The sequence below is a fragment of the Capricornis sumatraensis genome, chromosome 15, assembly GCF_032405125.1.
Source record: "Capricornis sumatraensis isolate serow.1 chromosome 15, serow.2, whole genome shotgun sequence".
Classification (NCBI taxonomy): Eukaryota; Metazoa; Chordata; class Mammalia; order Artiodactyla; family Bovidae; genus Capricornis; species Capricornis sumatraensis.
Genome location: NC_091083.1, coordinates 31,433,990 through 31,453,588, shown reverse-complemented (window position 1 = coordinate 31,453,588; position 19,599 = coordinate 31,433,990). Strand labels below are relative to the sequence as shown.

At 48.2% G+C, this 19,599-nt stretch overlaps 1 protein-coding gene across 3 annotated transcripts in view; it reads left to right on the top strand.

Annotated features, from left to right (window-relative positions):
• Nucleotides 1-19,599, top strand: part of FRMD4A (FERM domain containing 4A) — a 367,797-nt gene that overhangs the window by 333,119 nt on the left and 15,079 nt on the right. For all 3 annotated transcript variants that reach the window (XM_068987913.1, XM_068987915.1, XM_068987914.1), the window contains exons 15-21: nt 1,714-1,847; nt 6,528-6,650; nt 9,662-9,890; nt 12,321-12,377; nt 14,016-14,253; nt 15,012-15,179; nt 16,959-17,818. In XM_068987913.1, coding sequence (XP_068844014.1) covers nt 1,714-1,847; nt 6,528-6,650; nt 9,662-9,890; nt 12,321-12,377; nt 14,016-14,253; nt 15,012-15,179; nt 16,959-17,818 — 1,809 coding nt within the window. The remainder of the gene's footprint in view (nt 1-1,713; nt 1,848-6,527; nt 6,651-9,661; nt 9,891-12,320; nt 12,378-14,015; nt 14,254-15,011; nt 15,180-16,958; nt 17,819-19,599) is intronic.

The window sequence follows — 19,599 nt, the reverse complement described above, 5'->3', positions numbered from 1 at the left end:
AGTTAGAAGGGAGTAGGGGGTAGGGGAAGCCTAAAAGGGAGTCAAAGTGTACCTAAACACTGAAAATTCTTGAGGATTAAGGTTATAAGAACCCAGGTGCCTGGTAATTGAGGGAACATGGGGACTCCTCCTCAGAGCCTAAAGAAGAAAGAGGAATCATATATCTATAGGGATGATTGGAGCATCGCAGGGTTTTTGATGTAAAAGCATAGAAGTCTTTTCTAGTATTGATTCTGAGATACCGTCTTTAACCACTGGAAGTAACAGAACAGTTGACTCTTGAGAATTCCTTTTGGATTATTTTCAAATCTGTCATCCATTCACTGAATTATCCCAAAATGCTTCCTAAGGAAATATAGTTCCCACCCCTCCCTCCAACAAATCCTGCTGGAATTTTTATTGGGATTACAGTGATTCACTGATATAGTTCCTGAAGAATTGACATCATTACAACACCAAGCCTCCAATCCATGACCAGAGTACTTCCCTATATTGTTTCAGGTCTTTTTTTAAAAATATAAATTTGTTTATTTTAATTGGAGGTTAATTACTTTACAGTATTATATTGGTGGTCTTGTGTTTTCCTCATCAGAGTATTCTACTTTTCATTATGGAGATCCCATCCACCTTTCACTAGATGAATCTCTAGGTATGAGAGATTTCCACTGTCCATGGCACAAGAAGCAAAGCAATAAGCAACGTTTCCTTTCCCAGGGAGTTAAGGTCCCTTGTCTAACCGTCCAGGTAGAAAAGGTATAATATCTTCACTGCAGGAAACCGAATTTCAGAGTCCAAGCATTGCAGCCCAGAAACGATTCTTCTGATCTAACGTAAATCTCTCTGGTTGGCATTTCAGCTTATTTTCCTTCTGTTTAGTTTACAGTTTGCCTTACACAACGGTTTCCTATCTAGCAGGCTGCTATTTGAATCAGCAAGCAGATATTTCTATGCTGCATGTAAAAATAGGGATAACATTTATTAGGAGGGAATTTGCTCATGATTCAGTCTTGCATTCAAAAACTACAATAAAAATCTAATTTTATTTTTTAACTATATGTGCTTAGCTAAAAAGACCAAAAGAAAATGCTTCTTGGCGGTTACCTCTGGGTGACTAGCTTATGGATTATTTTTATTCCTGTCTGCATTGTCAGATTTTTATGATAAACATGCATTATCTTTGTACTAAGAAAAAAATAAGCACTTTAAATTGAAAGAAATTAAAACTATGTATTAAAATGACTGGCTCAGGAATTCCCTGGCAGCCCAGTGGTTAGGACTCTGTGCTTTCATTATCAAGGGTGCAATTTCAATCCCTAGTGGGGGAACTACGATCCCTCAAGCTGTGTTGCATGGCCAAAAAAAATTAAACAAATGACTTGCTCAATTTACTTTGCCTTCTTGGTGCAAAATATTTATTAAAATTTGCTAGTGAAATTAAAATGGATGTGCAACATATCTTAAGATAATCAAGGAAGAGAAAATTCTCTTTCAGGTATATACATTTCCCTGTCAGTCTTTCTGACCAGGTGCAAATTACCCAGAGTGCCGAGTTGTTCCTCCAGCTTGGAGCCCCAAGCACCTGTTTTAGTTCCCACTCCCTTGATCCCAGGGGCAAATCCCACATCCGCAGCATGGGCTTCGGTTCAGTCCCTTTGTGGTCCCGATGTGCATCCCTTTGTCGACTGGCCTGGTAACCCTGCTGTTAATCGACAGGTTCTCAGGAATCGGATAGCTCTCAGTCGGCCAAGAAAGACATGCTGGCGGCCTTGAAATCCAGGCAGGAAGCTCTGGAGGAAACGCTGCACCAGCGGCTGGAGGAGCTGAAGAAACTCTGCCTCCGAGAAGCAGTGAGTACCCCGGTTCATCCTGTGCACTCATCTGCGCTCGTGTGTTTATACAAGGCAAGGGTGGGCGTCACTGCGGGCATAAGAGAGAAGCAGGACCTCTTCTGTTGATGACACCCAGCCCCTGGGATGAGCATCCCTCATCTTGGACCACAGTGAAACACTCTGACAGCAGTGAAAGCACGTCTTGGCAGAATTCCCAGTGAGAACCTCCCCCCAGGGGCCAAATGACAAGTAGTGATAACAGTCATGATAGCAATGGTAAACAGCAACATTTGCATGGCACCTCATAATTTATAAAGCAGGTCCTCATATGACAGGACCATGTTGGATGGAATGGTTTGCCATCTTCCTAAGACTTTTTGCCTGAGTTTATCAGTGTTATGGCTTTTGTTTCTCTTGAGTCTATTTCAGATTTATTTTTGTTGAGATCATAGTGAGAAGCACCTTTGGGGATCAACAAGGAAATCAGGATTTCATCTGATATATCTTTAAAACTCATGATCTGGTGTGTGTCTTTTAGTGTTTTTTTTGGTAGATGATGCTTTTTTTCCTTTAGTTTTTTCTATTTTGTTTGTTTGTTTTTACAGTAGGTCTTTGGTTATCTATTTTAAATATATCAGTGTCTACATGTCGATCCCCAAACACCCAATCTGTACCCCCCCCGGGTAATCATAAATTCATTCTCTAAGTCTGTGAATCTGTTTCTGCTTTGTAAATAAGTTCATTTGTATCTTTTTTTTTTAATTTCACATTTGAGTGATGTCATATGATATTTGTCTTTCTCTGTCTGGCTCACTTCACTTTGAGTGACAGTCTCCAGGTCCATCCGTGTTGCTGCAGATGGCATTATTTCCTTCTTTTGATGACTGAGTAATATTCCATTGTATCTGTGTGCCACATCTTCTTTATCCATTCATCTCTCAGTGGACTTCCAGGGTGCCTCCACGTCTTGGCTACTACAGACAGTACTGCAGTGAACACTGGGGTGCGTGTATACTTTCGAAAAAAGTTCTTCTGGTTTCAGAAAAGTTTTTTTCCAGATACATGCCCAGGAGTTGAATTGCTCCTAGACATATATCTGGATCATATGGTAGCTCTATTTTCACTTTTTTGAGGAACCTCCATACCGTTTTCCACAGTGGCTGCACCAATTTACATTCCCACCAACAGTGTAGGAAGGTTCCCTTTTCGCCATACCCTCTCCAGCGTTATTTGTAGACTTTTTGATGACGGCCATTGAGACTGGTGTGAGGTGATACCTCACTGTAGTTACGGTTTATATTTCCCTAATAATTAGTGATATTGAGCATCTTTTCATGTGTTTTTTTGGCCATCTGTATGTTTTCTTTGTAGAAATGTCTATTTAGGTCTTTGGCCTATTTTTTGATTGGGTTGTTTACTTTTTGGATGTTGAGTTGCATGAGCTGTTTGTAAATGAAATCTTAGCCTAATCATCTAAAAAATATTCTAATTTATGCAAAGCAATGCTTCCTCAGGTATACATACACACACACACACACACACGCACACACACACACGCACACACACACACTAGTCTCGCATCTCATTGAGATTTAGAGGCTGTAGCAGATCACTATTTATATTTATTTGTGTGTCTTTTTCCACCACCTTCTGCTTATTCCACAGTTCTTTGTTATGTTTGAAAGCTTGATTTCTTTTAATGCAATTCACATTACTGTGAGCATGCTTGCACACGGATACAATGGGGTGGGAACCCTTGGGGGAGAGAAAGTCCTGCATGTAACAGTACAAGGAGCTTTGTTGGTCAAAAACTCCCAAAGGGAAGTGGAAAGGTGTTCCCAAACTAACTTGAAGAGTGTTACTCCCCTCCCCCAATCATAATGCCTTACTCCAGGAAGAATGAAAGCAGGGGCCACAGAAGGAGATCACATTACAGTTCAACTTGGCTTAATTATGCTCTGGATTGATTTAAACCGGAGCCAGCTCAAAGCAGACCCACATTAGTGCAAATCCTTTGCAAATCTTGGGAAAAGCAGTTGGCCTGGCTGGGGCATGTGCTCTGTGATACTGTTAATATCAGCAAGCTTTTTTATAAAGAATGTGTTGGAAAGACTGAGACAACATGGGTGTGGATATCTGTAGTTGTTAATTTGTAAAGTCTTATTTTGCTTTTAATAAAGGCAGCATCCTTAAACCCAGCAGGGAACCAGCACTAGAAAACTAGTGAAACATGTCCGGGCAAGGTTAGCGTGTCTGTTAAAGGTCTGCAGGCCTCTCTTAAATATAAAAGCAAAATAAGGAAAACAAAGCTCTTACTTTTTGTAATGTGGACACCAGAAAATAGAGCTCAAATGGCAGAAATGACTTCACAAGAAGCTGGTCACAGTCTCCCACCTCCTCTGAACTCAGGGGACAGGAGAACTTGTCTCCTGACAGTCCTGCTCTTTCTGTGTCCTCCACACATCATGCCCCTCAGTTCAGGGTATCAAGAAGCTTTTTGTCATCCAGGGCATGTGGCAGCCCGAATGAGATGCAGTGGGAGTGTTTGGCAGAATATAACTGACATAAGAATAGAAGGGAAACCGGGTCTATTGAGCCTCTCACCAAAGTGTGTTAAATTCCCCTTTCACCAGCAGCTCTGGTTACACGTGAAATCAGATTAAATATGGAGAGTCAAGGCCTGGACTCAAATACCTTCAAGCAGATGGTGGAAAATCAGTAGCCTCATTTTTTAAAAAAGATATTTTGTTTTAAAACCACAGACTTTTTTTTTGTCTTCTTTGAAGTTTTATTTCATTATTCTCAGAAGGCTTGGTACTGTTGCTGGGACGATACAGATTCTCAATTTGCAGTAATTATCAATACAACTTTTCAATATTTCCTCTTCCATTGTAGTAGCTTACAATGGAAGAGGAAATTTAGAGACAGCCTTTAAATTTTTCATAGATTTTTAAAAAATTTTATGTTGGACTGGAATTGATCTGCAATTTTGTGTTAGAAAACCACAGACTCTTTAGAGTTTTAAATCAATGCCCATTTTAACAACTTTTCCCTTCTTTTTTAAGTCACAAAGTCAAAAAAAAAGTCACAACAACATAAAATCCTCTATCTGTCATGTTATTTATAGGCAGACTTTCAGGGCAGTAGATAAAAATGTTGTTGAGTAAACACATAACTGCTTGGGAGACATTTGAACCACGTTTAAAAAAAGAAGAGAGAGAAAAAAAAAAAAACCACAAGGAAGAAAACTGCAGAGCATTTTGTACTCAAAGAGTTGGCCATTGTGCTCTGAAATGCTTACACTGGGGAATAAAAAGCCCAAGAGGTCATTTCCTGATGGCCTGAACCCAGGAGGAGAGGCCTGGGATCGCAGGGAGTGGGTGTGCTTGTACATGCCAGGTGTATCCACACATGCACTCACACATACACACAACCCATCATGTACAGACACACACCCAGTGACACACACAGTAGTGGCAGAGAAGCCAGATCACTCCTTCTGTTGGAAGGCCAGTCTGCCCCTGGAATCTAATGATCAGGGCTCACCTGCCCATAGGAGGCTCCCTGGCATAGAAGTTTCTGCGTGAGTGACAGATGTTCCCAAGAAGAGCCTGCACTGGGTCTTTATGTAGCATCCATGTTGGTTTGAGACTAGAGACCAGGGCTCGGTTCTGCCTGGAAGGGCTACCTGTGCCTTGGAGGCAGGCAGTGGGTTTCCCAGGCTTTTCTGGAAGTGACTCCTTGCAATAGACACCTGAGCTCCACTAGGTGGATTAGCTGCTGACTCAAATATAATCTTTATTCAGCCCAAAGTTAACCACTCATAGAGAGCCTAATCCTAACCATGAATCATCCCACAGACCTCTCTTCGCCTTTTCCTAGGACAATTGTCCCCATGGTGTCTGCCCGCTAAATTCACTGTCCTTCTACTCACAACAGTTAGATTTCCAGAGCCCCAAAGGCACATACACCAGATGTTTTTAAATAGCTTTGTCAGTAGTATGGATTATGTTTCACTTTCAACTGAAACTCATATCTGTACACATTTAATTTCTTTTGAGCTCAGCCTGTCCCTTGAGCATCCGGCCAGAGTGGAATAATTATTACTCATATTCAGGTTTTAAATAATGTAATAATGCCCTTTTCTGGGATTTGCCCAATAGATGCCAATCTTCCTAAGAAAGCTCATTTTAAACTTTGATACTTGAGAGGGAAGAGTTGATGCAGTGAAAAGAACCAGAGTTTAGACCCAGAAAGACCAGCGACCTCATGTTGCCACTGCTCTTACTGGCTGTGCAGCCTCGCCGGGCACTCAGTAGACACGCCAGACACGCATGTGAACTTAACAAGTGAAAGAAATTCGGGTTTTTATGATGCATACCAACAGTGACTTAACTTACCTGATAGGAATTTACTTTGGGAAAAACTTTTCCAAGTGCTTCTGTTCTGTAAAAGAAGGACTGCTCTCATACATTTGTAGAAATGAAATTACACTGTAGGAACTCCTGTTAACCTTAATATTGTGTAAGGTTATGGTTTCAAATCTATGTATTGGATCTGTACTTTGAGGAGTGTGCATGTGTGTATGCGTGTGTGTGTGCGTGTGTGTGTGTGGGGATGCATGCGTGTGTCCATGTCCTAGAAGCCAGTCATGGACGCTCTGCTGATCCCTCCTCCCGTGATGTCACACCTCTATAGGAGCTGACGGGCAAACTGCCTGTAGAGTATCCTCTGGATCCAGGAGAGGAACCACCCATTGTTCGAAGAAGAATTGGGACATCGTTCAAGCTGGATGAGCAGAAAATCTTGCCTAAAGGAGAGGTGTGTGTTTCTTCTCTCTGTGGCTAGATTCTCTGATTCCCGCCTTACTGGCCTATTTGTGAGGACCCCAGGGTTTTCTCTAATGATGTTTCATTCTACCCAACACCGCACCCTCTTTTCCTCCTGAGTAGCCCTCCTGTAATCTTAAGTTATCTGTTTGGTCAGTATTCTGCACCCGTTGGTAGGGTTGGTTACCTGTGTTAATCTGAAAGCATTTTGATTTCTGCAGAGGCTGTGTGTCTGACTCAGTAGGCCTGTCGCAGGCAGCAAAGTTAACGGGAGGATATTCCCTAACAGTCATGTGTGCTTCTTCCGGCTCTTTGTCACTGAGAGCCAAGTGTGCTGTGTGATCTATGAGAGAAAACAATCAAACAGGAAGAATGCCGAGGCCATGTCCGCAGGTGCAGGGGTGCTGCCCTCGTTGCTGTTCAGTCACTCAGTTGTGTCTGACTCTTTGTGACCCCATGGACTGCGGCATGCCAGGCTTCCCTGTCCTTCATCATCTCCCAGAGCTTGATCAAACTCATGTCCATAGAGTCAGTAATGCCATCCAACCATCTCATCCTCTGTCACCGGCTTTTCCTCATGCCCTCAGTCTTTCCCAGCATCAGAGTGTTTTCCAGTGAGCCTTGGGCACCCAGTTGGTTAATAAGTTATCCAGTCTCAGAGCAAGAGAAATTCAAGGCCAGGCACACCTCAGGCCCCAGGGGCACGTCCAGGAAATGGCTTTCCAAATTTATTCTGAATACAGTTACTCATTACAATACTATTGAACAGAGTGTTTCAAAGGGCAGGAATCAGAGGCAGTGGAGAAGGGAATTCTGTACGGGCTTAGTGTTTTTAAAAAGAGAACCCGATGTTGTCACATAACACGTGCAGTGGTTGAGTGTAGGGGCAAACACACATGACATGGAGACGACTGAGGGGGGCGAGCAGCCTCCTGAAATCTGTAATAGCAGCCTCCCATCCCCAGGCAGTGGGGGGAACCGGTGGATGCACCAGAACCCTTCACCCAAACCCGGAGGCAGTTTTCCTCTTCTGTAGAACGAAGACCATGACCCTCATTTCTCCAGACTGTCGCTGGGATTAAGTGAGCAAGTGGACGGAGAATATTTAACTCAGTATTGACAAACGCTAGATGCTTGGTAACCATGAGGGGTGTTGGAGGAGGGGTGCTGGGCTGTGGGTGGGCCTGGGACTTTATCAGTCAGAACTGGGGTGCAGGCGGTGCGATTTAAAGAACCAGCTGGTGGAGTATTTCTCAAACCTGGCTGTCGTCAGAACTGCCCGGAGACTTCCACTCCTCTTGTACTGGTCAGACACCTGCACTGAACTTTCCAGGGGAGACCCCACTTGAGTGAACACCCCACCCTACCCATGCCCTATTGTTCTTCCCACATTCCCATCACGCCTTCTCACAGTGCCTCTGTCACACTTCCCAGTAAAAGATGACTCGGCTCCCGAAGAATCCTTGTCTCCTGCAGATGTCATCAGCAGATGCCTCTTTCTCCTGGGAATGCCCTTGACCTCCCTGTTCACACGCAGGCAGCCATCTCTGTGGACGAGCCGCCAGCCTTGTCCTTGGCTCAGTTTAAGTAGCAAAAGCGTGTCCTGGGCTCCCACAAAATCGCAGTCAGGGTCTTGGGCCAGGGCTATTCTGCCTGCCCAGGAGCAGCTGTGAGCTGAGGTCACTCTTGCAGACCGGGCTGTGTCCTTGGTGACTTTTTTGTCCTGAGGATCTGGGCAAGACTCCACCTGGTTATGGTCACTCTTCTCCAAGGATAAAGAAAGGCAGTGGGCGTTTGAAGGGCCCAGGGACTTTTATAGCCCCTTACTCGTTCCTTTCAGTCTCCCCCTGGGCATGTCCCTTCAGGGCTCCACAGGAAGTGAAGTCCAGCTCAGAGTTTTGTGCCTGATGGAGGCACCCTGCCTGGCACACGGTGCCCACAGGTGAGGGTGGAGTATTTGGCCATTGACTAGGAAGTGCTGGCTCCAGCGAGCTCGGTGATCTGCTCTTCCATGGTTAGATCCGTTCCTTTCAAGTTTTAGCCAGGCTGTGGATCCTCCAGAGCTACAGTGCAGGCTTGGGCTCCCCTGGTGTTGATGATCTGGGTGGTGTCTGCAGAAGGGACCAGCTGAGCTGCAGAGAAGCCAGCAGTTAATCTGAACTCCCCCTTCATCCTCTGGGCCCACCAGGCACCTTCTGGCAGCCACAGTTGCATTTCTCCTGGGTTCAAAACCCTGTTTGAGGGAAAATTCATCCCCCTGCTCCTTTCAGCCAAAGTCAGGAGTAGAGGAAGAAGGGAGGCAGGCACACAGGAAAGGAAGGCGTGCCCAAGACGATCCAAGGAGCAGGGGCCCAGCTCCACCACCCACCAGCCAGACTCACAGGGGGTCGCTGGTCATTCAGCAGAAGTTATGTGCAGAGCAGGTGTGTGTGGACAGCAGAGCTCACAGAAAAACATCTGAAGGAGGCATGATTAAGTAGGGATGAGGCCCAGCATGAGGGGCTCAAAATAGAGACAGAGGGCATGTGCTGTGGCTGGGGACAGCGGGGGTGGGGGTGGGGATGTCCCTGTGAGTCCCCTGCTAGCAAACCCACAGAAGAGCACAGAGAGACCATGCCCCTAATGGAAAGCAGACGCCAACCCAGTGGGCCCTGGATTGCCTCTATGCTGGGTCTTCCAGAACGTTGCTGGAGACCTTGGAAATGAAAACTAGCGGCCCCCAGGCCTGAAAACTCCCTGCTTCTCAGTGACGGTGCCAGTCTCAGGGCTGATGGTTGTCCGCAGGATGGATCAGAGGCCTAGAGTCTCAAAAGCGAGCATGTCAAGGTCCCTGGCTGCCAGGGACTGGAAGAGCCAGCACTGAGGGGCCAGGCCCAGCTGGGGTGGGCGCTGAGGCCTCTGGTTCCCTAGTGTGCCAGTCTTGCGGGGCAGGGCGGGGGTGGGAGGATGGGCATCACCTGTTCAGCATCCACCTAAGTGCGGCCTCGGCTCCCCCTCCTACAGGAAGCCGAGTTGGAGCGCCTGGAGCGGGAATTTGCCATTCAGTCCCAGATTACAGAGGCCGCCCGCCGCCTGGCCAGTGACCCCAATGTCAGCAAAAAACTGAAGAAGCAGAGGAAAACCTCTTATCTGAACGCACTGAAGAAGCTGCAGGAGATCGAAAGCGCCATCAACGAGAACCGCGTCAAATCTGGGAAGAAACCCACCCAGAGGGCCTCGCTGATCATTGACGGTCAGTGCTAAGACCACTCCCTGCTGTGGGTGTCCCTTCCCCAACTGGCCTCAGGGGATGGGTGTCCCTGTCCAGAGCGTGGACCCAGAACCCAGACCCCTGAGTAACCGAGCAAGCTGCTGAGCTACCCCTGTGCGTTCATGTTTCCATCCATAAAATGAAGCTAGAAAGACCTGGTAGCAGTGAGAGCAATAAGATGCACTCAGAACCTGAGATAAAAGGGATTATCCAAATCAAAGGAGTGTTATTACTCTTTATGGCCTCTTGGAAGTGTACTCCTCTCAGTCTCCTGAAAACTAAGTCCTCAGCCAGCCTAGGCTCCGACATCCTCAGGGACCTGGTCACCCTACCCAGGTCTGGAAGGAAAGGCGGGAGGCTGGGCTACCCCGAGGCCAGCACCCCCGCAGCCCTCTTTTGCCTCCATAGGCTTCCTTCCCACTGCTGAAGCTGGAGAGGTCTGGGCCTCCCCACTCTGATGGTCTAGAGCCCAAAACCCTGGTCCAGGAGGGGTTAGGAGCTGGGGAGACTATATTTGGTGAACACTAGAAGGGAAGAACCCAAAATTCATCACCAGCTCTCAAGTCTCTCCCAACTATCATGATCCTTTTTTTTTTTTTAAGTCAGCAAACTCTTTCTTTTAGTGGGAGTATAGTTGTGTTGTATAACACTGCATTCCTTTCACGTGTACAGCAAAGTGATTCACAAAAGACTAGATATATACATCTATTCTTTTTCAGATTCTTATCCATTACAGGTTATTACAGGATAATTTACTATAGTTCCCTGAATATAGTAGGTCCTTCCTTATCAATTTCTTTAAGATATATTATCAAGTATCCTTTCATAGTTTATACACATTTATCATACTTTTGCTCCAGGAGGACAGAAAGTAGAAGAGAGGTTATGAGGGGTTGGGGGAGGCAGACAGGGGAGTTACTGCTTTATGGGGACAGAGCTTCAGTTTGGGGAAGATGACAGAAGTTCTGGGCCTGGATGGTGGTGATGACTGCGCCACAGTGTGGATGTTCTCAAGTTCACTGAACTGTACAGCTAAAATGCTAAGCTTTCTATTATATATGTTTTACCACTGTGTATGTATATATTGCTGTAGCCTAAAACTGTGGGCATCCTGGGGAGGGGATAATAGACTGGCGACTCCAAGATGCTAGTCAAGGCTATGTATCCTAGCAGTTCATGGTTCATCAAGCAATACAGATAAAGAGAATTCTTAGTTCGAAGAGAGAAAGATCATAAGACAATTTTTTTGCTCTAGGAAATTTGAAATAACTGTCCTTCTGCCTCTTGCCCTATTGTCCTTGGTGAAGATGTCATTTTTCCCTAAAAGAGCTGCAGTCAGCCTGCCTTCCTCTATCTTCTCTGCCTTTTGGGACTTCCTTCTGCACCCTTAAAGGGACCTGGCTGGGGGTGTCCCCAGCTCTGCAGAAACATCAGCAAAGCTGACAGAGTGTGGGAAGGACAGCTGAGGGACAGACGTCTTGCTGGTCGACCACAGAAGAGCATGATTCCCCTGCCTGCTCAGTGAGGGCCATTCTGTGAGGACAGCTGGCAGAGTCGGTCTGTAACTCACTCTCTGACCAGCTGGCAAATGGTCCCATCCAAGCTGTTAGCCATGTGTTTTACCTCCTTAAGAATATACCTTCTCCATTTTGCTGCCTGCTTGAAATAACGTTTCATCTTAAGAGCCCACTTGAAATGGAGTAATTCCTGTTCCTTCTTCCATGCCTTAGCCTGGTTTGTTATTTAAGAGATAAAAGGCTAAGCTTGGGATCTAAAGACCTGGGATCTTTTGCTGACTTAGCCAGGAGAGCAACACAGCTCTGGACAAGCCATCCCTCCCTAGATATCCCTCAGTTTCCCTAGCTGCTAAAGGAAGGGGATTATCTTTCTGTCTCCCTCTGGGTGTGTTCTCATGGTTAATTGAATGGTGTCTGTGAAAATAAGCTTCGGAGAGAGAAGCTGTACTTAGAAGCTTGTTTTGTCTGCTAATGGCTTAAGAAGTTTATTGAGAAGTCATTTACTGTCATATGAGCCAAACCAAGCTCCTCACCCTGGTTTTGCGTGTGTAGAATAAACAGCAGGTCACTTCCTTGGGTTGAGTCGGAACGCGCCCTGAGATGGGCCGGGGCGATGATGTGGCCAGGCGGCCTTTATGCTGGATATTAAGCTGCTCAGTATTGCTGTCGCCAGTGAAACAAAGAACGGGCACATTGTAGTGTCAGGGATGGGGGGTGAGTCATGACCTACCACAGAGACTGTCAAAAGAAATGCCTAACAGCATTTTGATTGTGTTTCATGGGTTCTTTCTGATTAGAAAGAAATGGGATGGTGGGAAACTCAGCGATGTTCACAGATTGAGCTCTGTCTAAGGGATGTGTTTAACTCATACTTTTATGCTTTTTGTCTTCCCAGATGGAAATATTGCCAGTGAAGACAGTTCCCTGTCAGATGCCCTTGTTCTTGAAGATGGTATGTTGTCTGTTTCCTGCTTGAGAACTCAGAGCATAGATTAAACTGGGATTAAGCTGAATGTAGTCTGGGATAGCCTGGGATTAAGCTATATGTAGTCTGAAATAGCTCAATGGAAAGCCAGGAGCCAGATCAAGATGGCACTGGGTTCCCTGTGATTCTTTCACTTCTCAGCGGTCACCTATTTGGCTGAGAGTGGGTGGGCACTACAGAAACACATGTCTATTGGAATTTCATTATGTCTTGGGGCCTGGAGGTAAGAGTTAAGGTGATGGTGAGTGGTTTGAGTTGTTTGGTCGTGTCCAGCTCTTTGTGACTCCATGCACTGCAGCACGCCAGGCTTCCCTGTCTCCTGGAGTTTGCTCAAACTCGTGTCCATTGAGTTGGTGGTGCTATCCAAGTGAGTGGATGGTGTTCGAATTTTTTAGTTGCCAAAACCACATTTTTACCTGAACAGATGATTTAAACACCATGTATAGTTTCCTTTTGAGTATAATTTCTGGAGGAAAGAAGTGGACATTGGTTTGGGTCATAAAGACTGAAACCTGCTAGGAGAGCCTACGGGCAGCCGGAAGAAAGCAAGTCTCTATACCTTCCTGAGAAATGGTGAAAGTGAAAGAAACATGTCCCTTTAGACTCCTGGCACCTAGAAAGCTGTCTTCTTATTTCTCATTGACCTCCAAAAACTTGGTGATTCTCAGGATATTTTCTTGGGAAATTCTTACAAAACTAGAAGCGATCGCACACCTACCACCCCCCAACCCCAGCCCACCATCACCACCACCACCACCACCAATCAGGGAAGAAGGAATTCCAAACACAGAACCATATTAGAGAATGTTCCCATGAATTTAAGCCCAACCTGGGGAGGTCAGGGCATTAATGACATGGAAATATGGGATTGGCCAAAAAGGTCATCCAGGTTTTTCTGTAAGATCTTTTTGGGGGAAAAAAAAATCTTTTTTGGCCAATCCATTGTATTAAGTGGTAATTATTTATTTTTTTGCCCTTTAGGAAAACTTAAGGTGGTAAGGGGTGATTCAGACAGAAAACGTGGAAGATCTTGCTCCTAGTCATAATGATAACTATAAGGATAATATTCGTTGTCATTGATGTGAGATGAGGCTGGCAGGGTACTTACCCAGTTGTCTTGGTCCTGCTATTTGCAATCAGATCATCATGTTTTTATTCATTGCATGGGTGGGAGGAAATGCCAGAATTGCAGGGGATTGGGGGCCATGTTTTGAATATCAGAGATCCCGTGCTGGTCTTGACCTCTGTGGACTGCAGTCTTCCGGGGAGGAAAGCGGAACACTTGAGGGAGATTGCTCTGTAAAGAGAACTTGGGGTAGGAATAGATTGTCCTTAGCATTGCATGTGATCAGTTTCTTCCCCATATGCCAGACCCTGGACCTACCAGGGGGCATGACTGCATCACTTGGGCCCCCCCACTCCCATCGCAGGTAGCTCCTTCCAGGGGCACTTTCCTTACTGATTTGAGGGGTAAAACAGTGAAGCCACACCTCCTGTCCACTGACCTCCAATGGCGGGGGTGGAATTAGGGTGGGCGGAGCCTGCAGGGGTAGGGGGGAAGGTTGCCCCTTGCTCACTTCCACTCTTTTTTCCGTCTTGGTGCAGAAGACTCTCAGGTCACCAGCACACTGTCCCCCTTACAGTCCCCTCACAAGGGGCTCCCTCCTCGGCCACCATCGCACAACCGGCCACCTCCCCCCCAGTCCCTGGAGGGACTCAGGCAGATGCACTATCACCGCAATGACTATGACAAGTCGCCCATAAAGCCCAAAATGTGGAGCGAGTCCTCGCTAGATGAGCCTTACGAGAAGGTCAAGAAACGTTCCTCGCACAGTCACTCCAGGTGAGCTGGGCCGGGAAGTCCACACGAAGTCACTGTCCACGCTTGGACAGAATCCAAGGGCTAAGTAGCATCTGCGAGTCTCAGGTCCCCCGCACCCTGCATGCGCCTCCCCTGCGCTGCCTTCTAGCAGGGCTGCGCCACAGCGCCCTCTGCTGCCGATCTGCTGGAGGTACAGATTTGTCATTCGCAGGGAAATTTGGGGTTTTTGGCTCACAATCCACGTTGGCAGCAGCTTGCTTGAATGTCCTTAAATTCCATGAGAATTAATTAGGAAATCATAGGCAGAAGTATTCTGAAATGGCAAATGATAGTCCACACATAAGAATCCAAAAGTGACTGAGAACCCTAAACCACCATCCAACAAAATTCTAAAGCCAAATAGCTGTAATCTTAGCTGTGTGTTACCAGTTCATTATTCAGCTGCTATGGGAGAGGGGGGTTTTTGTCTGCCTCTCTGTTTTTCTCATTTCCCTTCATTATGCCCCGTAAAACTCCCAGTGGGTGCCCGGAGAGGTAAATATTTGTCTTATGGAAAACAGAAACTGTGGTTGAGGGCAGGGGCTTCACAGAACAGCGGCTTCATCTCACACTGCCCTAAGGCATGAAGGGTAAGGGATAAGGATGCCCACCCACTTCTGGGGGAGTCCTGGGCAAACTTCCCCGACTCGGAAAGGGATGTTCTGAGGCCACAGTCAGCAACCTCGGAGAAGGGGCAGTCCTGGCAGGCAGTGACCAGCGTGGCCTCCTCTGGTTTGCAGCACCCACAAGCGCTTCCCCAGCACGGGGAGCTGTGCTGAAGCGGGAGGCGGGAGCAGCTCCCTGCAGACCAGCCCCATCCGCAGCCTCCCACATTGGAACTCGCAGTGCAGCATGCCATCCACACCCGACCTCCGCGTCCGGAGTCCCCACTATGTGCATTCCACGAGGTGAGTCTCCCCATCTCCCTCCATGGGCCAGATCCCCACCTTTATAAAAATTTGGCCCCACACTGGCCCAGGTAACTGGTGAACTAGAGTCAGGACTGGACCGATGATGTAGGCTCTTCTGTAAGGGAAGCAGAATTAAAAAGTAAGCTGGCAGCAGAAGGACCCCAAGAGCCAAGAGACACATTATATCCCACTGTCTGCATCAATGGGGCACCAGGAGCTGGTCGGAGAATCCCCCAGACACTGTGGATATGGAAGGAGCTTTCCCAATAAGAGCGGAGGCGGGAACTTGAGCTGGATTAGCAGCGACCAGAACAGCCTTGCCCAGAGGAGGTCCCCTTGTACCTAAGTTTAAGCCTAAATTTATCCTGGACTTCCTTGAATGCCCCAGGGGGTAAATTAAACAGCCAAAGGAAAAGTGAGTTTTCAGTGAATCCCACCTTCTTTTCCTAAAAAGAGGCAAAATCAAAGCCATCACTCAGTTTTCTCTAATACTTAAGGTCATAGGCACTATAGTTCAAAGGATAGATAGTGTTATCTGCTGTAAGTGGTGAACCATTTATACAGGATAAAACTGAGCTCTCCAGGCAAGAGTCTCTCATCCATCCATCCATCCATTCATTCATTCACTCAGTCATACAACAGATACTTACCAAGTGCATCTATGTACCAAGTACCATTCTTGGGCACAGTGCAGGAGACAAAAAAGACTACACCGTGCTCCCATCAGACTGATGTTTTAGTCGGAAGAGAGTTCACAGTAAAGAAATGTCAGTGGTGGTAAGTATTGAGAAGAATAATGAGCAAGCAAGAAGCTAGAGACTGAAGGGAAAGACTATCATTTAAATGAAACCAACAGAGAAGGCTTCTCTAATAAGATAACATTTGAGCAGAGACCTGGGTGGGATGGGTGGTGACCTCTAAGGATATTCAGGGAACAAGAAGGTCAAAGAGCCAGATTCAGGCTTATACTTGGCATGTTCCCATGAGCTTGAGTGGAAGTAGGGGGTGGAACCAGAGAGGAAACTGAGGCCTGAGTCAAAGAGGGCCACATGATTGGGATTTCCCAGTCTACCCCGAGTGACAGTCACCCCTGGGACTCGCCTCTTCATGTACTTGGTTAACCCAGCCATGGTGAATTTCTGTGGAGTCCTTACACTCTGCCCCCATGGCCATATTGATGGATATTTATTGTGTGGCTCCAATAAGTGGAATGGATTGTAACAAAGTAGTGGAGAAGTGTTTATTTGCCTCTTTCATTTTTAAGTGTTCCACGTGCCACCAGTCTTCCTTTTTACACAGGTGTTCACAGGGAAATAGAAATCTGTTGACATGGGTTTCATATTAGTACTGGGTGGAACCGTATGACTGCTTCTGCAAGGCTTTTTTTTTTTTTTTTACCTACTAAAATGGCATTTCAGCGGCTTAACATAATGCTAAAACGGGGATAATCTTGATTCGCTGTGTCTATAGCTTCTCTTTTCATCTTTAAAAAAAAGCAGGCGCGGGTGGGGGGGTGGGTGGGGGCGCTGGCTATTGGCGTGCGTTTTTCAGAAGTAACACCTGGGCGCTGTCTCCGACCCCACCACCCATTCAAAATCAAACATCAGAGCGGAGGCCTGGGGACCAGCCGTCCCCTTCTCGCCCTGCCTTCACCTGGGAAGGTTGGGAAGCACCGGCTCTTGGACTGTTTCCGAAGGCCCCGAACCGCGATCCCAGAGCCGCCAACCCCTTCCCCCTGGCGCCCCCAGACCCACCTCGCCGGTCCTCTCCCCGCAGGTCGGTGGACCTCAGCCCCACGCGGCTGCACAGCCTGGCCCTGCACTTTCGGCACCGGAGCTCCAGCTTGGAGTCCCAGGGCAAGCTCCTGGGCTCGGAGAACGACACCGGGAGCCCCGACTTCTACACTCCACGGACTCGTAGCAGCAACGGCTCGGACCCCATGGACGACTGTTCGTCGTGCACCAGCCACTCGAGCTCGGAGCACTACTACCCGGCGCAGATGAACGCCAACTACTCCACGCTGGCCGAGGACTCGCCGTCCAAGGCGCGCGCACGGCAGCGCCAGCGCCAGCGGGCGGCGGGCGCGCTGGGCGCGGCGAACTCGGGGAGCATGCCCAACCTAGCGGCGCGCGGCGGCGGCCACGGCGTCTACCTGCACAGCCAGAGCCAGCCGAGCTCGCAGTACCGCATCAAGGAGTACCCGCTGTACGTGGAGGGCGGCGCCACACCGGTGGTGGTGCGCAGCCTGGAGAGCGACCAGGAAGGCCACTACAGCGTCAAGGCGCAGTTCAAGACCTCCAACTCCTACACGGCCGGGGGCCTCTTCCGGGAGAGCTGGCGCGGCGGCGACGAGGGCGATGCGGGCCGCCTGACGCCCTCGCGCTCGCAGATCTTGCGGACTCCATCCCTGGGCCGCGAGGGCGCCCCCGACAAGGGCGCCGGCCGCGCCGCCGTCTCGGACGAGCTGCGCCAGTGGTACCAGCGCTCGAGCGCCTCGCACAAGGAGCACAGCCGCCTGTCGCACACCAGCTCCACCTCCTCGGACAGCGGCTCCCAGTACAGCACCTCCTCCCAGAGCACCTTCGTGGCGCACAGCAGGGTCACCCGGATGCCCCAGATGTGCAAGGCCACGTCAGGTGAGGAGGGACCGGGGACTGGGAGGGCGCGGCGGCCGGGCGCACGCATGCTTGATCATCGGTCAGGTTGTGAACCGCTGGAGAGTGCAGGTTTTCGAGTTGGCAGTAAGGAGAGATGGTTAATTCTAGAAACCTAGCTGTGCGATGTGCAAGACCTTCGTTCCCCTCCTTTCCCATCCCTTCCATTCTGCCCTTGGTTTTGCCGAAGGAGGAAGACCCGGGAGAGGGTAGGGCGGTGCATCCGACACCCTAGCCCACCCACAGCGGGCTGCGCAGTCTCCCATTTCAGCTTCCTAAGTTCTGGTGCCATCCACCCGTCCAGCCACTTCCCCTTGGAAGGACAGAGATGCAGGAAGTGGTGAAGTCCGTGTCTCCAGGTTTGTCCAGTCAAAGGTGCGCCTTTGCCCTGGTGAAGGGATTTGGCGGTAGAGAGTTGAGCGGCACACTTGCAGAAGAGAGCTCCCTCCAGGCGATGCTTGGTCCTGAGGCCCTGAGATTCGGCCAGTGTCCTCCGCCCCCCAGGTGGGGCAGCCTGGCTGCAGAAAGAAGTGCAGTTCTGCCTGAGTTCCCCAATGACTTCATGGAACTCCTCACTGCACCTCAGTATCCCTTTCCAGTGATGTTATGATCTAACCAAAGTAATGTTTGTCAAGTGCTTCTGATGCCCTGAGGTTACACCTTCACATTTTCATCATCAGAGGTTACCTTATATTCTTGTCCTTGGGCATTTAAGCAGTACCAAATCCAGTGAAAAAAATGGAAGAAACCATCCTCCCCCTTCAGTTACATTCCTTTCCCCTCTCCATCTCCAGGAAAGAATAATGGTAACAACAACCAGGATGTGTCCTGCCTTCTCCACATCCCTGAGGGGTTCTCAGCACCTGCACACATGAGCTTGTGCAGGTTATCTCAGTTTCCACAAAGAGTGGGGAGATTGTAGTGCTAAGAGCACCTTTCTAGTTGGTGGATGGGTGCTGCTCATTCTTGAATCGCCTGATAATGCCAATTTGAAAAAGAGAGCAGCTGCATTCCCCTGGCTGTAGGAAAGAAAGCAGGGGAGGACTCTGAGACATAATAAAAAATGACTCTCAGAGTAAGACATCAGCAACAAAGGGAAGGAAGTCCAAGTCAGGGTATGACTTGGGACTGGAAAGAAGGATAAGTAAGGGCGAAAACCCAGGGAAAGAGGAGTGATCTTAAGGAAGGAAAACGAGGGGTCCCTCTTTGGGGAACTGAAGGAGATGCTCGGGGCCTGGGAAGGGCAGGGCAAAGAGGAAGGCCCGGCCGGCTTCTGGGTACACCAGGCCACAGGGCTCCTACGTCCTCCCCAGCGCCCCACTGACTCCTATATTAAGGTTCATCGGCTGAATGACAAATTTCAGAGACAAGAATAAATATGGTTCAAGCCATTGTGAGAGAACCATGGACTTCAGTGTCCTAAAAGCTTCTTCAGATGCCTCTGTCATCTGTCAAATCAGCCCAGTGACATTTGCCATCAACTTCCTAGGAGGAGTTTTGAGAATAATTGCACCTCATGCGAAGAGTTGACTCATTGGAAAGACTCTGATGCTGGGAGGGATTGGGGGCAGGAAGAGAAGGGGACGACAGAGGATGAGATGGCTGGATGGCATCACCGACTCGATGCACATGAGTTTGAGTGAACTCCGGGAGTTGGTGATGGACAGAGAGGCCTGGAGTGCTGCAGTTCATGGGGTTGCAAAGAGTCGGACACAATTGAGCGACTGAACTGAGCATTTAAAGAGCGTGTTTCCCTGTGACCC